The 19,819-nt window shown below is 37.3% G+C and overlaps 1 protein-coding gene across 1 annotated transcript; it reads left to right on the forward strand.

The window, feature by feature from the left end:
- The first annotated feature begins 1,809 nt into the window (after positions 1 to 1,809).
- Positions 1,810 to 19,515, forward strand: VCAM1 (vascular cell adhesion molecule 1). The gene is made up of 9 exons (XM_024751304.1): positions 1,810 to 2,001; positions 2,542 to 2,817; positions 5,073 to 5,393; positions 6,634 to 6,900; positions 8,880 to 9,155; positions 11,363 to 11,683; positions 12,558 to 12,824; positions 14,567 to 14,833; positions 18,602 to 19,515. The coding sequence occupies exons 1-9, from the start codon at positions 1,938 to 1,940 to the stop codon at positions 18,760 to 18,762; spliced, it is 2,220 nt and encodes a 739-aa protein (XP_024607072.1). The 5' UTR covers positions 1,810 to 1,937; the 3' UTR covers positions 18,763 to 19,515.
- The last annotated feature ends 304 nt before the right edge of the window (positions 19,516 to 19,819 follow it).

The raw sequence follows: 19,819 nt of genomic DNA on the forward strand, positions 1-19,819 counted from the left end.
AGCTGGTAGGACCTCAAATGTCATCCAGCTCAAGTATGTCATGAGGGACTTCTGCCGAAACCACTATGAACTAATTCAATAGATTAGATATTTCTCCAATGTTCCAAGCTTGGAATCATATCCAAGCTTGATACTGAAGTTATTTGCTGTGACTTGTTCTCAGTGATCCCAAATTGGATCCTATGGTTCACTTGTGTTTTTACACCCCAGAGAGTACAATAAAACTCCATAATTCCCTTTTGATTTCTTCTGAGTTAAGCAGTTAACATACATGGTTCTGATAATCTTCTTCCATGACATGAACATTGTAAAAGACCTCTAGATTACATGTTCATCAGCTAATTTTGCCTGAAGCTCCTTTTCTGATCCTTAGCTATTTGGCAGATGAAGCCACACTTATATACCATCACAGCCAGTAGCTTCTTCCACTTTTTTCCTCTCCTTAGCCTTGAGTGGGAGCCTCATCAGCATCCAAGAGGAGGTCCAGAACCTCTCCAGCCATGTAGGAACAGTTATCAGTTCCAAACCTCAGTTATGGCCTTCCTCAGTCACATAGCACAGGGCTGTTTATTGTACACATCTCTGGGAGTCCGTGAGCTTTGGTATTTTTTTTGTTTTGTTTTGTAGAATCCAACATGCTTCTCATGCAGTATTTACATATTATTGCTAGCATTTTGGAAGTTTCTTTTCCAAATTTTAATTTATAATATTTATGATTGCACTTTTTTGGTACCCACTAAGTACAAAACCAAGCATTAGATATTGGGAAGGCAGAGGTAGATACAATGCTGAACAAGAGCTGGTCTGGGACCATGGTACAAACTGATGATCCAGTGTGGGAGGAAGACCTGCACAAGTCTAATACAAGGAAGTGGCTATTCCGGTTTCTTTTTGATGGGCAAACATTTTGCAAAGACTTAAGTATGTGTGTGTAAGGCAAAAACAGTCATTTAAAAATACCTTTTAAAAAGTCTTTTCACTGGCGGGGGAAAAAAGAGCATAAAATTGTTGTTGTCACCTACCATAAAATAGAAACAAATTATTTTTCATGTTTTAACTGTGTTTGTGGTTAAGTCTCACAGTCTAAGAGATTTACCACTTCAGATGACTTCCATACATTTGCATTTAAGTCTGCAAAAGACTTCCAATTATCCAGCAACCGAACCAAAGAATTGGTAGCTTTTCTAAAACAGAAGAGGAAAATCCTTTCTCTTGTTCTGGTAGTGTTCCTTTATTCTCTACTCAAGAAAATCATTTCAGAAGCTGGATGTTTGTTGTCAAAAAAACTATGTTGTGAATAAAAAGTATAAAACTAAGAAGCTATGCTGTCTCTCTTTTAAAAAATAACTCATCAAAAGAAAGGATCTTTTCCTTTTTTTTGCAAGAGAAAATTTAGTCTCTGTTTTAGAATTGCAAATATATCTTCCTAATGGAGAAAAATCAGTTCACATGACATAGTGCTTGTTTAGCCACTTCAAAAACTAGAGTGTAATTTACTGTTTTCCCCTCTCTCTTTTCCCCATTGGATTCAGAAAGCCTCATTCTGCCACAAGCATTATTTTATATATTTCATGCAAAGATATCCTTTTAGAATGAAAAATCAGGAAAAGTTTTAATTTTATAGGCTTGGAAGTGTTTTCTTTTTCTAGGGCAGAGATAGTAGTTTCAGTACTGAGAGCAACGGAAGGGGTTAACACTGGACTTGGCTGGGTGTCAGTTAAACTTTTTTTCTGGCTCTGCTCCGGGTTTCCCCTTGAAGGGATTTCCCTCCGCCTCTGTGTCTCTGCAGCAAGACCCTTTATAAAGAGCAGACTTTCTATTTCATTCTTCACTGAACCTCACTGGCTTTAGGAGCTCAAGACTTCCCAGGCACTTTCAGTGGGGACAGAAAGAAGGGTTTTGGAACCATTATTTTCTCATAACAACAGCAACTTAAAATGCCTAGGAAGATGGTTGTGATCTTTGGAGCCTCAAATATACTTTGGATGGTGTTTGCAGTTTGTAAGTTCTTCTTGATTTGTTCCAAATGCTAGCATTCCATTTTAGCCCTGATTTTGGCTTCAGTCAGTTTTGTTATGGTCGTAAAGAAAGGCACTAGGATTTTTAAAGAGTGGGAAAATTTAATTTAACCTAACTTTTAATGTGCTATTGAGTATTGCTAGACACCATTATATTGTTATAGTTACAGCTGTAAAGTTGATGTTTTTTGGATACTTTTTTTCCAATGTCAAATGAGTAATTGGATTCTATCTCTAGGAAGGTCTGTCTCTTTAGTTTCCTGCACTTGATAATGAGAACAAACTTAGCTAGTGACAAAACAACTCTGATAAATGGGCATCAAGGTCAGAATGAGGGTTCTCCTAAGCAAAGACGATTTCAACACCTTCTTTTGAAAGTGACTTCAATGCTACCTTGCGTTAGTTGGAAGCAGTTTAGGAAAGAGATCAGCCAGATTGTATTTTGGGTGTTATACTAAAACAGAGAAGAAGGACTAGAATACTCAACAAAACAGTGTTTGTTTTTTTCTTTCTGCCTTCACAGCTCAAGCTTTTAAAATCGACATCTTCCCTGAATCCAAAATTATTGCTCAGATTGGTGACTCCATCTCACTGACTTGTAGCACAACAGGCTGTGAGTCCCCATCGTTCTCCTGGAGAACTCAGATAGACAGTCCACTGAACGGGAAGGTGAGAAATGAGGGGACCAAATCCACGCTGACCATGGATCCTGTTAGTCTGGGGAATGAACACTATTACCTGTGCACAGTGATTTGTGAGTCTCAGAAACTGGAAAGAGGAATCCCAGTGGAGATCTACTGTGAGTACTTTAGAGAATATTTGATTTTCTCTCCATTTTGCTTTTAAATAAGTTTCTAAAAGGATAGTTTTGAAAGAAAAGAAAGAAAAAAGTATATTCATGTCCAGATTCTTGGCTAGAGGACCTAGTGTACCAAGAAAGCTAGAGACAGCTGAACCTAGCACTAGACCAGAGATCCAAATCCTAGCTTCTATTTCCAACTCTGCCACAAACATGGTGACCATGGGTAAGACTCAACTTCTCTGGGCTTCAGTTTTCTTAATCATAAAGTGAAGGTCTCTAAGGTTCTGTTTATTTTATTTTAAAAAATTTCTATTCAATTATATCCTTATATGTTCACTTGTCCATGTGTCTAAATGATTTATGAATTCCATACTTCAGGGATTTTCCATTTATTTATTCTTATGCAATTTGGTGTTTAAAATTAGTTTAAAGATTAAACAGGAGATCTATAATTTAGTAATGGGCTCCTGTACAGTTTTCCCCTTTAGCTAGAAGAAAAATATCTGCAAACATTTCACTCATTTGACTTTGGTGGAGATAAATTTAGGAGGTTTTGTTTTTGTTTTTGTTTGGTGCCATTAAGTCTTGATGCTCAATCACTCAACCTCAAAGATATTTGTATAATGAACTAGATTTGCCTTGTGAATGTGAATGAATACCCCTCGTTTACCAGCCTACCAAAATGTATCCAAATCCATTCTCAATCCAGCAAAGAAAGTTAGCAAAAGGAGTGAAAAAATAACCTAAAATAAATCACTTGCATTCTGGTTACTGCTTTTTCCAAAATACTGGAATCCTTGATAGTCATCTCTTCAGAAAGAGATCATTTGATTATCTTTTCTACTTATGTTGCTTCTCTTCTGCTGTAGTGGAGACAACTTTGTCCAGTAACCTTAACTGATTCTTCAAGAAGCCTGTATGTTGCTAGTGCTTCCCAAGAAACTGTGCCTGGCCGGCTGCTTTCAATTATGCTGGTTGTACATGCAGAGTTTATGTCTGTGCAGCCTCCTGAGCTCCTTGAAAGGCCCCCTTATGTAAATACAGGAGAAAGTAGTGAGTTCCTGTATTACCTGACAGCAAACTGTGGATTATAAACACATTTCTTTCAGAATATGAGGGACAGGACTATTGGTGGAAAAATGAAAAATACTATTTCTTCACATAGCAAAACATTTCCAGTTCCTTTGCCTTTCATCGCAAGTACCAAATAGTTGAAAATTTAAAAAGAGAAATGAAGGCCCTTCTGGCTTTAATTATCTTGGCTGAAGTTTTTTAGTTTTTTTTCAAGAATATCTGTCTTTCATTATGTTCAACAGTCCTGTCTCCATTCCACATTTGATTGTAATATTCTTTAGAGTTGGAAACTTTTTATTCTCATTTCACAGTCTTGAATCGAGCCAATGTGTTACCATCCTGGTGGTTTGCAGTGAAAAGTAGCCCTGCAAGGAAAGCAATGGCTGACTGAACTAATGTGTCCCTTGACACTAAAAAGTTCAAGTGGAGTATTAGTTAGACTTTGAGTTAGGCATTTTGGGAGGCAAATATGCCTTCCAGAATTTAAAGACTGCACAGGTGTACCTTTCTGGTGGATGAATGCCTGTCAGAGGCACCATTTTTCAGAAACCAATTATTTAGAATTGTTCTTCTCATTTCTTAGCATATCTTGCCCAATAACTATTCTTAGCAATGACATTCTAAGCCTCAGGTTCCTTATCCATAAAATGAAATATATCTGCCCTCACTAAAATAAGAGAATGTGATATAACATAAAAAAATCTTCAATAGCAGTACAGACTAATAAAAATCCTGAGCTTAAATCCCAGCTTTACCATTACTAGCTGTGTGACCTTAGGAAAGTTATGCACATGTGCTAAGTTTATGTTTTCATATCTATGAATTGTGGTATCTATTTCTTAGGGTTGTTGTGAGGATGAAATAAAGTCATTGGTGTTAAATGAATAGCACAGTGATGGGCACACATAAGTATTCAATAAACATGAATTTCTTCGCCTTCCTTTCACTCTGATAACATGCAACACTTAGTACATGCAGCGTCAGAACTGAACTCTCTAACAGGAGATTCCAGTTCTTGAACCTACCCCAAACCACGAAAGGCTATTTAAACAATTCTGCTGTATTAAGACTGTATTCGCAAACATATTAGATTTAGTTTACATTGATTTAAATCAGTAAGGGACCTCATACAACATGAACAAAAAGTCCATTTGCATGTATTTGTTTGAACTTTGCAGCTTTCCCTAAGGACCCAGAGATCCATTTGAGTGGCCCCCTGGAGGTTGGGAAGCCAGTCACAGTCACGTGTTTGGTCCCTGATGTTTACCCATATGAAAGGCTGGAGATAGAATTACTGAAGGGCAACCGTTCCGTGAAGACACAGGACTTTCTGGAGGTTTCAGAAATGAAGTCCCAGGAAACGAAGAGTGTGGAAGTAACCTTCACTCCTATTGATGAGGATATTGGGAAAGCTCTTGTTTGCCAAGCTACATTACACATTAATGAAATTGATTCTCAACCCCAAGTAAGGAAGACTACAAAAAAACTGCAAGTCTACAGTAAGTACTTGTGTAAAGTCTATGGGAATTTAATCTTGGATCTATACAGCAGTAAACTTAGCAGCTAAAGTCAAGAAGAAACGTGTTTGTAGTTTTTACACCATTTTGATTCATTGAGAGCATAATTTTTGACAATAGCATAATTTAATAAGTACACCAAATTTGTGTTGAGAAGATTTGAGCTTAAGTTCTGGCTCCACTAACTGTGTGAATTTGGGTCACTTAATTTCACAGTCTAACAAAGAGGACTACTAATACCTCCTGAATGGGTAGTAGGAAATAGGCTCAAGTGATAAAATGTTTTTAATCATGTTTTGTAAACTCATATACCATGCCTTGAAATCTCAAGGTATAGAGATTTTATGAGGTGGGCACTTATTCTGTGTGTGAGTGCATATATGTATGCTCACCTGGACACATATGTGTGGGGTGAGAGAGAGGAGATGAGGTTTGATTGTCTCCATGCTCCCTGAGATGGCTGGGGGAGCTGAAGCAGTCTTGAAATCCCAGAATTGGTAGGAGTGGACTCACAGTGCTTTGTTCTAGGCTAAAATGCTCTGGTCTGCTTTGACACCATACTTAAAAGTAAGTATTGCCTTCTATAACAAGTTTCGTTGAAAGAGAATGAGATGGAAACGTTTTATCAATGTTTTGAGAAGAATAGTCAAAATAGATATTTTTCCTAGAGAATGTAAAACTTGGAAACAAGAGCTATAACTAAGTATTTGAAAGACAGTCACGTAGAAGTGGGATTTGATATATTCTTTAGCAGCAGAGGACTGAACTATGACCGGTGTATAAAAGTTAGTTACAAAGAGGAAGAGTTCAGCTCAATAAAGGGAAAGTGTTCTAATAACTAGAGCTGTCCAAAAATCAAATGGACTGTGTTTACTATAAGGCATGGATTTCCTTGCACCATAAGTGTTGAAGCCGACTTGAATGAACCTTTGGCAAGGAAGCTGAGCCGGAACTTCTACCTTACCTAGGAGATTGAACCACATTATTCTAAGTATCTATGGCCATCTGAAAACACCAAACATCAAAAAAAGTAACTCCATCAAATTAGTCAGAAACTGGATTGACTAAGTTTTATGACTCAGCAATTCTTTACACTAGTTTGGCAGAGAAAGTTTGTCAAATTTGTGAAAACACGTAAATAAAGTCTATGAGAGAAATACCGTAGCCCTATTGGATCAAGATGATGCTTAGCAATGACTACTGTTGTGCCCTGCCTTCTCAGTCTCACCCAAGGACACAGTTATATCTGTGAACCCCTCCACAAGCCTGCAAGAAGGTGACTCCGTGACGATGACATGTACCAGTGAAGGTCTACCAGCTCCACAGATTTTCTGGAGCAAGAAATTAGACAATGGGAATCTACAGCTCCTTTCTGAGAATGCAACTCTCACTTTAATTGCTATGAGGATGGAAGATTCTGGAATTTATATGTGTGAAGGAGTTAATCTGGTTGGGAAAGACAGAAAAGAGGTGAAATTAATTGTTCAAGGTAAGCAGAATGCGAAAAAGGACTGATAAGCTGCCGTCATTTGGATTTAAGCAATAGTGAAATAGCTTCAATGCCAAAATTACTTCGTTAACTTTTATTGATGATCCATCTGATCGTCATGTGCTTTAATACAATTATATATTCATCTTACTCATACTTCTTGGAAATATTTCCTGCCAGAACTTCCATGGCTCTGCTTTTCTGGTTACTTTCCATTTCTCATCATTCTTTCACTGCCTCATTCCTTGGCTTTCTCTCATCCTTCTGCCCCTTGAATATTAATATTCTCAGGTTCCCACATCTGGTCCTCCTCCCTTCTAACTCTGGACTCCAAGATTTGAACTATGTATTATGTGCTGTTTACTCTGAAATTCATGTTCCTATTCCATGTCACCAAAACCTGTCAGTTCTACCTCAAAATGATCCCTAGAATCTGACCTCTTTTCTTCAACCCTCTTGCCATTGCCTTAGTTTATCATCTCTCACTTGGACTCTTGAAAGATGTTCTTATCAATAAATAACATCCACCAGCTATATTCCAGGCACTTTACATATGTTTCCTCTAATCTTCAAGAAATAACTAACGAGTATGTATTTTATATCTATTTTACAGATGAGAGAATAGTGTCTCCCAGAGATTAATAATGACGCTTATTGCTTGTACACCTAATATTTGCCAGGAATTCTCTTTCCACTTTATAAATGTTACGTCTTTTTTCTTTACCACAACCTTATGAGGTGAATAAAAACACAGGCACAGAATAGTTGACAATTTGCCTAGAGTCACATAGCTCATTAATGGCATTTAACAGAGGCCCATTTAAACCCCAAACCCCACAGTTTTTCAACTATAGATAATTGTCTTTAAATGGTCACCCTGCTATCATTCTGTCCCCCAACATAATCCTATGCACTGCTACCAGAGTTATCTACCTTACACAAGAAAGGTGCACATTTTATATGACTTCAACCAAACCCTAACTGCATGTAAATTAAAATTCACATTTCTTAAAATAGTCACATAAAACTCTTCACAATCTAGTCAGAAACAACGAGCAGGGATGGCACTGGCAGCCAAAGAGCTTTTCTGGATATCTGAGACTTAGGAGTTTGCCCTGGCATCTCAGTTTTCATCCCCTGAGTCAATAGTAAAGTATTTTTATATTGTATCAAACAAATTTAAGAGGTGGCCTGCATACCACTTTAATGCTTAGATTTTGACTTTGCTTTCAGTGTGATTCTGTGTGACTTTCGATGGTGCAGCTTTATTCTGTTGATACAGAAGCTCTAAGTGCTGGTCTGTCACGGGTATTGCTTCTAATCAGAACACATATTTGTATAACTTTTTTTCAGTACTTTTCTTAGATTTTGTTTTATCTCCACATGAGGATGATTTGATTTAGTTGTTCAAGCAATTGAAAAGCTGGGATCTTGAATCAGACTCACCTGGCTTCAAGTCCTAATTTTGCCACTTGTAACCTGGGTGAGGTTATTTATCATCTTTCCTCAAGAAGAAAGAGGAGGAGGAAGAAGGGGAGGAGAGGGAGACAGAATTAATAATATCAGCTCATGAAGTTGTGAGGGTTAAATGAGATAATATATGTAAAGTGATTTCCACAATGCTTGACACACTGGAACCTCTTATATTTTTGAGCTGTTTTTCCACTGTTACAGGGATTTGATAAACTACATTTGAGTGGAGAATGAATTTTTTTTTGCTGAAAAGATGCCAATCTCTGTCTTGACAAATTTTTATCCTTATTCATTCTATTAAATGAATGAATCAACAGCGTCTTGTGCGTTTGTTCTTAAAAGATGTGGTTTCATTTCTGAAGGTCCCAAGGTGGAAAGGAGTAATCTATTCCTGGCATAGATGTTAGCTGAAAAGAGGCCAGGAAAAAAAAAAGACCATATATTGAGCTGTGATGAAAGAAGAAAAGAATCTTATCTTCTTTTTGTCTTATTCTTTTATCCCCCAGAGAAAATGTTTACTGTAGAGATCTCCCCTGGATCCCAGATTGCTGCTCAGATTGGCGACTCAGTTGTGTTGACCTGTGATGTCATGGGTTGTGAGTCCCCATCTTTCTCTTGGAGAACCCAGATAGACAGTCCTCTGAACGGGAAGGTGAGGAGCGAGGGGTCCAAGTCCACATTGACCCTGAGTCCTGTGAGATTTGAGAACGAACATTTTTATCTGTGCACCGTGACATGTGGGCATAAGAAACTGGAAAAAGGAATCCATGTGGAGCTCTACTGTAAGTGGTTTTCAGAATTGTTTACTGTTTTGTCGTCGTTCCTAGTTCCACTGGAAGAAACAGAATGTGAATCTGTGACACAAGACAAGATCCTTGTGTTTAGAAGGAGAATTTAACATTGTGAATGGTTCCTAAATCTCTGAACCAGAATTTTTGATGTAACTTAATTGGCCTAAGTCTTAAGTAGATATTACATATGAACCCAGCACCCACAATGCTTAGGCTGTGTCTTGTCGATACTCTCTCATCATGAACTTGAACGCACTGCATGCTCCCTGCTTCCCATCTCCCTCTGGGTGTATGTGGGGTGTACAGAGGTGGTCGTGTGCAAGGAGTGTAGTCAGTGTCCACTCAGATAACAGGGTGGGATGACTGCTGCTCAATTATTTGAATTGGGGGTGAGGCCCAAGCATGCTGTTTTTTGTGTTTTTTTTAACATCTTTATTGGAGTATAATTGTTTTACAATGGTGTGTTAGTTTCTGCTTTATAACAAAGTGAATTGGTTATACATATACATATGTTCCCATATCTCTTCCCTCTTGCGTCTCCCTCCCTCCCACCCTCCCTATCCCACCCCTCCAGGCGGTCACAAAGCACCAAGCTGATCTCCCTGTGCTATGTGGCTGCTTCCCACTAGCGATCTATTTCACATTTGGTAGTGTATATATGTCCATGCCACTCTCTCACTTCGTCCCAGCTTACCCTTCCCCCTCCCGGTACCCTCAAGTCCATGGTCTAGTAGGTCTGTTTTGACGGCACATTTGAAAGCCGATTGGCAGGATGGGAGAAATGAGGCAATGGGGAGCAAAAGAAAGCCAGGGCGTTAGATTTGTCACTGAGGATGGTCAGTGGCAGACAAGAAGTAGAAACAAGGGACTGCACTAGATTTGAATATTGATTTACACCACATAAATACACCACACTTTTTCTTGCTGTTCTTGTCACGTTAACAAAAATCCTTTACAGCCTCAAATCTCTATGAATTGACATTGCTGGAGTTCCTCAGTTTATAATGAACGAGGGAGAAAATATACAAAGTGATCATAAAGTTACACTTTGAGTAGGTTATTCTGCCTTGTTTTTATTCAGCGGAATTCAAGAGAACAATTGTAGAGATTTTCCTCCAGAAATCCTGCCCAAACTTGTGTTACCCCTCAGAAGTTTGTTCAGCATGAGTTAGAGTATGTCCGTAAAGGGATTTGAATCTCTCAGAAGAAGGGTAAATTTATTGCATTATCGTATTACCAAGAGTCCAGGACCTGCTGATGTAGGCACATTCCCAACAGCAATGAGAACCAGCAGTGAAGCCTTACCATCATATAGAAACTTTAGAGAATGTATCACTTTAACGACCCTTTGCTTAAGGAGAAAAAAATTTTAGCATGGCTCTTGCTCTTGATAACCACTCTGATCTCACATTTATTGATTTGCATAAGATGTGTTATAAATGTTATTCAGAATCTAAATCTCATCGTTTCTTCTTAACTACAAGTATTATCCAAGGAACATTTAAGACTTTCTGCCTAAACTTGGCCATTGCAAATGAAAATGTCTAAACTGAGAAGTGCCCTTGGGTCTTATCTGAGATGAGAGGCTGCATGGCTCTGTGAAACCAAGCCTGGGCTCTGAGCTCAAGGAAATAGAAATTCTGATCTCAGCTCAGTGACTTACTAGATATGATGCCAAATAGCAGACTCTTAGCCTCTATCAATTTTATGCTTCCCTAGCTGTAAAATACATTCTCTATAAGTTTTTCTAGCTGTAAAATAAGTTAATACCCATTAGATTATGCTGTTTTGAAGACTGAGATAATGAATGTTAAGGGACTAGCACATAGTAAATATCCAATACATCCTGGAAAATAATTAAAATGTTTAAAATATATAGTTACTAAATAGGATGGTGGAAGCTGACATGTCCATTGAAAAGACCAGACCACAGCTGTCAGCAAGATTGCATCACTAGAGAAGAATAAAAAGTATATTTATTACCTGATGATTTGATGTGCTAGTTATTTTTCGTTTCCAGCGTTATTTATATTTAATGTCATAAATATTTATACTTAATGTTGTTATTTATATATTAGTGATCATCCTATCCCAGGTGAATTAAAATCTGCATTTTGAGACCTTTGCATTTAATAGAGATTAGTTCTGTTTTTCCTTGACTGTCACATATAAGCATCATTTTTGCTTGACATTTGCAGCCTTCCTTAGAGATCCAGAAATTGAGATGAGTGGTCTGTTAGTGAGTGGAAACCCAGTCACTGTAAGCTGTAAGGTTCCTGATGTGTACCCTTTTGACCGGCTGGAAATTGAATTACTTAAAGGGGAGAGTATTATGAAGAATAAAATCTTTTGGGAAGATGTAAGTAAGAAATCCCTAGAGACCAAGAGTTTGGAACTGACCTTCATCCCCACCACTGAAGACACGGGAAAAGTTCTTGTTTGTCTGGCTAAGTTACCTATTGATGAAATGGAATTTGAACCCAAACAAAGGCAGAGTACACAGATACTATATGTTAATGGTAAGTACATGCATGATGTATCCACAATTTAATATGAATTTTTTTAATCATGGTTGCCAGGAAAGAGTTAACATGAGGTTGATTGTTAAAACCGTTGTGAAAAAATTAATTGAAAAGGAACAACAAAATAATGATTATTATAACAAACCACCCCCAGTGCTTAAAATAACTGTTTATTGGCTTACGATTCTAAGCTGGAAATTTGGGAAGAGGTCAGATGGGCAGTTTGTTCAATGTGGTATTAGATGAGCTCATTCATGCATTGTCAGTCAGTTGGCAGGTCAGTGGGGGATGGTCCCAGGTGGCCTCACTCACATGTCTGGGCCTTCTCTGGTGTTTCTTGGCCTTTCTTCTCCATGTGGTGTCTCTCAAGGAAAGTAGCCTAGGTATAGTCACCAGAGTGCAGTATTTCAAGAGGGTGATCATGAAAGGGGCCTCTTGGGGCCTGGGCTTGGAAGTCCTACCGAGTTACTTCTTCCAGGATATATTGGTCAAAGTTAGTCACAAGGACAGCCTAGATTCAAGAGGTAGAAAAATAGTCCACCTTTTCATAGGTGATTCACATAGTTCATGGTCATGTTTAATGTACCATAAATGTCAATATGTACTATCATTGATCATCCATTCTTTGATAGTAAGAGAGTTTCTACAGAATTTATTTCCATTGGAAAATATCCAGGATGTGTCCATATTCTACTCTCTATCGTTCTGTACCTGCTAAAGTAAATGCAGACAGAAACCTCTTTTGGAAAGTTATCAAGATTTATAAACTGTTCTAATCCGCGAATCCATAGCCCAGTTTTGCAACATTATCAAACTTCTTTGGAACTCGGTGTATAAAGAGTCAAGCTAACAAGTGTCCCCACCTTTTCAGTTGCTCCCAGGGATACAACCATCTTGATCAGCCCCTCCTCCATCCTGGAGGAAGGTAGATCTGTGAATATGACATGCTCTAGCGATGGCCTTCCAGCTCCGAAAATCCTGTGGAGCAGGCTGCTAAGTAATGGGGATCTACAGCCTCTTTCTGAGAATACCACTCTTACCTTAACGTCTACAAAAATGGAAGATTCTGGTATTTATGTCTGTGAAGGCATTAACCAGGTTGGAATAAGCAGAAAAGAAGTCAAATTAATTATCCAAGGTGAGCTAAGTGATTAAATGAATTATGATTGCTAGTCTTATTTTGGTTGTGTTACTGGTTTTGAACAAAGTCCTTTTTGAAACAAACAAAATTTTTACTAAAACAGAATGCCTTGAGCATTTTGAAGAGCTCATGATGTTTCCTCTGCATGGAAAGCTCCTGGAATAGTACTTCCCCATGAACCATTCCAAGTCACTTATCCTAAAATTCTTTCAACTGCAGGTGGAATCCAGGAACTGTGCCGAGTTCCAGTTACATTCACAAGGCATTGATTATGGCATTGAAATAAGGATAGGAAGATGTATATATGTATTTTGAAATTACTTAGGACTAAAGCTACCTTATCTAGCTGGATTAAACTCTGAGTGGTAATCTCACAAGATGCCTGCTAGTATGTGCTTAGGAGCCTAAGAAGGCACTTAAACATTTTATAAATTCTGAGATTGAGTAGCAGTGACCATGCCCTCTGGTTTATCAGTTTAATGGCATAGAATCACTAGGGTGGATGAAATTAGCAGATCCAGACCCATTCTTGCCAGGATGGAGAGGCAAGACTGAGAACAAAACAATTCCTAGTTGACAAGATGAAGCTGTAGGCAGTTTTGGGCAAAATCATGAAGTGATTTGGATTTCCCTCTTACCTTCCCTTTTGGGGTTCAAGGTTCTCTTCTTCACTAGAGCTGTTAGTTCCTCTCTTACCCCTTGGTATTGTTTCCACTAAGATATTAGTGACTTTCTTGTTACATCATTACAATAATAATTTGTATTTTAAAGGAAGAACCTTGGTAGGGCAATGCACTACCTTAAAGAAAGCCCTTAGGATGTAGCTCTGGTTGGGGAGAGTATCAAATCAAGTCACAAAACAGATGAACTTAATGGGAATCTCACTTATAAAATGGTGATGTGGTACCTCCCTCCACGGGTTGTGTATTAACAGAGATGTTGTATGTCAAGTACTTAGCCCAGGATAATTAGTGTTGTTAAGGATTGTAAGCACAGCTTAATTTCTTTTTTTTTGTTTTTTTTAAAGAAGATGTTGGGGGTAGGATTTTATTAATTAATTAATTTATTTTTGGCTGTGTTAGGTCTGCGTTTCTGTGCGAGGGCCTTCTCCAGTTGTGACGAGCGGGGGCCACTCTTCATTGCGGTGCACGGGCCTCTCACTGTCGCGGCCTCTCTTGTTGTGGAGCACAGCCTCCAGATGCGCAGGCTCAGTAGTTGTGGCTCACGGGCCTAGTTGCTCCACGGCATGTGGGATCCTCCCAGACCAGGGCTCGAACCCGTGTCCCCTGCATTAGCAGGCAGATTCTCAACCACTGCGCCACCAGGGAAGCCCCAGAGCTTAATTTCTTGATCTGGGATTGTCCAGCTCAGAACTCAGAAGCCTGTAAAGGCCTGTATACTTAAAGAAATATTTGCACAGCAGTGTGACCAAAAAAAAAAAGTTCTTTTTCACATTTGAAACCTACAGCTGTTTTTAAAACACTTATTCGTTGGCTAGGCTGGGTAAAGAATTATATTAAGGGACATGAAAGAAGCATAAGAGTTGTCTTCTTTTATTAAAAATGTGATCATTTACAACAATCCAGTAAATGCTTGACTTCTTTAATTACCCCTCTAAATATTTAATGCAAACAGTAAGCACAAATACCATCTTGACAGCTATTGTTACTGTCATTAAAGCAATATGGGACTGGTTTATATTTCATTCAGTCAGAGGTATCTTTAAATTCTTTCCACAGTTGCTCCGAAAGATATACGACTTACAGCTTTTCCTTCTGAGAGTGTCAAGGAAGGAGACACTGTCATTATCTCCTGTACATGTGGAAATGTACCCCAAACTTTGATAATCCTGAAGAAAAAAGCAGGGTCAGGCTACATAGTGCTGAAGTCTACAGATGGTGCATATACCATCCACAGGGCCCAGTTGGAGGATGCGGGAGTATACGAATGTGAATCTAAAAATGAAGTTGGCTTGCAGTTAAGAAGCATAACACTTGATGTTAAAGGTTTGTTTTTGTTTTTTATTATTTTTTATAATCAGTCAGAGGCTTGGTGAATTGTAACGAATTTCAGGGATTAGGTGAATGAGTGGGCAAAATGGAACTGAATTCCATGATGATTATGGTTATTTCTTAGTCTTTCCAAAAATAATCACGCACAGCTGCTCTATCCTATGGAGTTCAGCCAGGAAGTTGACATTAATCAATCACTGGTCACTGTAGAATTCCCGTTTGCTTTTTTAAATGTTGACAATTCATCATTTGTCTCTGAGGTCCTGCATTTCCAAAGTGTTTAAATGTATTTTCAAAACCCTTCCCTGGGGGTTATAAGGAAACTAGAGAAGTAGAATTGGCACATGGAAAAAGAAAGGTTCTATCCAGACCCTTTTCCTTCCTACCAGAAGAGAGTGTCACTCTCTGAACATGGAGTAACTACATATTTTCTGGATTGAGTCTCTTCAGGAAAATAATTCAGTATGGTGATCTTAATGCTGAACAACATAAAGGAAACTCTAGACTACAGAACTGTCTCCTTAGAAAATCCAAGCTCCTTGTCCATTTTACCCTATTCTGATGGAGAGAGGGAGGGAGGGGGCAGTGGTCTCAGCATAGAAACTTCAAAAGCCTCTTAATCTCCTAACCCCTCATGTGAACACACAGTAGGATCTGTTGATTTTATCAGTGGAAGCAGAACAAGTCAGTCTTTACTACTCTGTCTCCCACTCCTTGAGTGCTAATGAGCTCCCATTGTGTGTTGGAAGCCAAAATTGAAGTGAACATTCTTGCAAACAAATGCCAATTCTTAAGAGCCTCTGGCACTGGGCTCTCAGAGTTAGCAACTACTCATCAGTGTAAAGAAAATTTAAACGTGGGTCAGAAAATGGGTAAAAATTTTACTCATCTGGCCAAATCTCTCAAGATTACAAGACCTTACCGTATGTTTTCTTGTCTTCATGGTACCTCCTCAGAACACAACAATATCAATACATACACCTAGAAATGTTAAAGAAGGGGAAAATATCACGATTACATGTAAAACTTTTAGTCATCCACCTGCAGTGATTATCCTGAAAAGAGTTGATCTGGCCAATGAAGTTACTATGTGTTCAAAGAATGGAACATTTACCTAGTATCATGTTACTCAAAGTGACACAGGGATGTATGTAATCAGTGCTTCCAATGAGGTTGGGGATGTTTCTGGACGGATTGAGATCTTGGTTATGAGTAGGTTGAAATTCATTTATTCCTATTTAATCCTCAATGCCTCCAGAACACCTTTAATTAAGCCTAGTCCCAGGAACTTGGACTCCTAACATTTTTATATTTCTTTTTGTAGTTAACGATTCTCTTTTAAAGACACACCAAAGCTTCTTCTGCACTTTTTATCTCTCATACATTGCTGTCTTTTCTAATTGCTTTATTAAGTTAGTAACTTACATATTTGCCATTTTTCACTCATTATTTAAATGAACAAATTGAAGCACATTAGGCATTCAGCTAGAACCCCCAAACTAAATATGGTTTAAAGTAACTACAAATGAATGGAAACAAAAATTTGACATTTTTCCTGGGAATTTTCAACTAGTCATCTTTTGTAATAAGCTGAGTTTTAAAATTAATTTTTTTTTTTTTACAAATATATTTGCTTGAATGTATTCCAGTGATAGAAATGGTTGGGAGTCTTTAGGATTTTCAGTGTTGATACAGCTAATAGAAAATTGTATTTGAAGGTTGCCCTGGTAACAAACTCAGCAGCGAATTTGTATTTTACTGCAGATATCTGAGGGGAAAACAAAAGGCAAAAGATAATATGTATTAAATTGAAAAGAAAACAATAGGAGCAGAGATACCATTGCTCAGCAGGTTATCAATATTGATGCTTAACCATAATTATGATAATGGAAATTCTATTGAAATGTTACCCTTGTACTCTGACTAGTTCTACTCTAGCAAGGGAAAGTAGAAAAATAGGCAATTATCCTTATGTTTATGGTGAAGTGTTTTTGACCTCAATAATTCAAAAAAATGGACTCCCCGTCATCTAACTCCAGTGATTCTTTTCTTCTTGGTTGATCTCCAAGGATTAGAAACTCCTAGAAGTAAAGCAATGATTATCAAGGTCAAATCACTCATTTCTTCCAGGACTGAGACAATATATACTTCACTTGAAGAAACAATATTTGTGAGGTCATACAATGCTGTGCAAACGTAAATATAAATAGAGATGAAACTTCAGTAAATACCATGCTATCTTCTATAGATGTTCTTATAAGGTTAAGATATTATATAGTATTGTAGGGGTTAGATGATTTTTGTAAGTAGAAAGTACTAATTTTAAAGTTTTTGTTTACTATTACCTTATATACCCAATTTGCAACAAAATGTCAGGATGTAGAAAGAAAAAAATATATTACTATTCAAAAGATATTTATTGGGTGCAAGCTACTCCAAGCAGGCAGCCAGGTACTGGCTATTCAGTGGTGGATCAAAAAAAACTAGATACATGTGCTTATGTAATTCACAGTCTGAAGGAGGAAGACAAAATTAATAGATAAGCAAACAAATGTTTAACTATAAGCTGTGATTAGAGCTATGGAGGGAAAGTGTAGTGGGTTATATAACTATATTAGGAAAAAAAGTATATTAGGGTTTCTTATTTAGGCTGGAGGAGATGCAGGTCAGAGAATGTCTCTCTGAGTAAGTCACATTTAAGCTAAAACATAACAGATGATTTTTGTAAGTAGAAAGAGTACTAATTTTAAAGTTTTTGTTTACTATTACCTTATATACCCAATTTGCAACAAAATGTCAAAATGACAGGATGTAGAAAGAAAAAAATATATTACTATTCAAAAGATATTTATTGGGTGCAAGCTACTCCAAGCAGGCAGCCAGGTACTGGCTATTCAGTGGTGGATCAAAAAAAACTAGATACATGTGCTTATGTAATTCACAGTCTGAAGGAGGAAGACAAAATTAATAGATAAGCAAACAAATGTTTAACTATAAGCTGTGATTAGAGCTATGGAGGGAAAGTGTAGTGGGTTATATAACTATATTAGGAAAAAAAGTATATTAGGGTTTCTTATTTAGGCTGGAGGAGATGCAGGTCAGAGAATGTCTCTCTGAGTAAGTCACATTTAAGCTAAAACATAATGCTATCCAAACAACTTCATATTATCAAGAAGTGATATAAATGCTGAAGAGGAATAATGTATATTAAGGTGCCCTATTTCAGAGATACAAAATATAAAGTTTTCTATATATCTCTAAAAAGCCATCGACAAGAATTCTTTCCCTTACTATCTTATATGTGGTGTTTGACTATAATGGTTACACTCTAGGTGTTACAAGGCTTTTCTTGGAGAACTGTTTATTTATTTTAATTCATAATGATCAGAGTCCTAGTTCTTTAGTATATGTTTCTATTTCCCAAAGCAAACCCTCTTCTCCAATTCTTGCACTTCTAAATGAGTTCTAAAAAGTTGTGTCCTTCCTTCCATTCTGCTATTGAACCTGAATCTATTTGAATCCAAGTTTGTGGAAATCAACAACTGTCATCTTTAGACTCATCATGACCATAGCAACTGCTAACTGATTATTTGAATAATTCAAAGAAATATGTATTTTGGGCCCTGTTGGTTCTTATCACTACCTTGATTCACTTCTCTTTAGAGAACAAGTTGTACTGTTAAAATAAAACATGTAACTATTATTATTAAACAATTTCTTTTTATACTACACATTAATTGCATTCATTTTGTTATTTTCCAGGAAGAGAAAGTAACAAGCACTATTTTTCTCCTGAACTTCTCGTGCTCTATTGTGCATCCTCCTTAATAATACCTGCCATTGGAATGATTATTTACTTTGCTAGAAAAGCCAACATGAAAGGGTCATACAGTCTTGTAGAAGCACAGAAATCAAAAGTGTAGCTAATGTTTGACATGTTCAATCAGAGACACTATTTATCAGTTCAAATCCTCAGTACTGCTCATCATTCCACGAGGAAAACAACAAGCTAGGAGTACAGACTTCCTTGAATGTAGTGAACTCTTGGAAAGAAATGGCTGCCTATGCCCCTTGTTGTGAGCAAGAAGCCAAAGGAAAATTTCTGCCTAAAAAATAGGCACTACCTTTGAGATGTGACGACTGGAGTAGTTTCTTGATGTGTATATGCAATAACATGATTTGTATATATGTAGAATAAAACTATGCCATAGCAAGATTGCTTGGAATATCAGCACACTATAGTCACATTTCTATAATTATTAAAATGTTGCTTGGATTGACTGTTATAACTTAAAGCATCTTAATATTGATTGGCAGCTGAACTATGTCATCTTTTTAATATTTTATTTCCTTTAACAAAATTTTATTCCTATAAAGTTCATAGACAACAATTCCATGTTTTGTAAAGATGTTAGGACTTTACATTGTTATAGGCAAATGATAAACCAAGAGGGCACTGGGTTGGCTTTCAGGTACTAAACACTTCAACCTATGGTATAGTGGTTGATTGGATTTCTCTGGATGGTACTAATACGGTACAGAGACGTTTTATGATGTTGTTTGTTCATCAGACTTGTGTAACTTTCCCAATGTGGTCTAAAAATGCAACTTTTGATTTTCTTTTGTAAATGTTTAGGTTTTTTTGTATAGTAAAGTGATAATTTCTGGAATTGAAAGAGTTGTGTGTTTATTTATTATAAATTGCCTCCTTTAATCATGTTGCAGCTCTTTGTGAAATGTCAAGTTCAAAGACCAAAGAGTTCAAACCCATAGAACTAATAAGCAGATACTTGAAGTATGGTCCTCAGATTACTTTTATCAGAATCATCATGGGAACTTGACAAACATTCACATTTCTTGGGGCCATCCTAACCTATTGAACTGAAATATCTGGTTTTGTGACCTTGGAATCTGCAATTAAAAATTTTTTTATATATAGTATACACAGAAAGAGTGAATGCAGATGAACATACACGTATT

Source organism: Neophocaena asiaeorientalis, unplaced genomic scaffold (genome assembly GCF_003031525.2).
Source record: "Neophocaena asiaeorientalis asiaeorientalis breed wild unplaced genomic scaffold, Neophocaena_asiaeorientalis_V1.1 scaffold147, whole genome shotgun sequence".
NCBI lineage: Eukaryota > Metazoa > Chordata > Mammalia > Artiodactyla > Phocoenidae > Neophocaena > Neophocaena asiaeorientalis.

Coding starts and splice junctions, on each gene's coding strand:
- VCAM1 (XM_024751304.1), top strand. CDS start 1,938: ATGCCTAGGAAGATGGTTGTGATCTTTGGAGCCTCAAATATACTTTGG. Junction 2,818..5,072: donor AATCCCAGTGGAGATCTACT/GTGAGTACTTTA, acceptor TGAACTTTGCAG/CTTTCCCTAAGGACCCAGAG. Junction 14,834..18,601: donor CATAACACTTGATGTTAAAG/GTTTGTTTTTGT, acceptor GTTATTTTCCAG/GAAGAGAAAGTAACAAGCAC.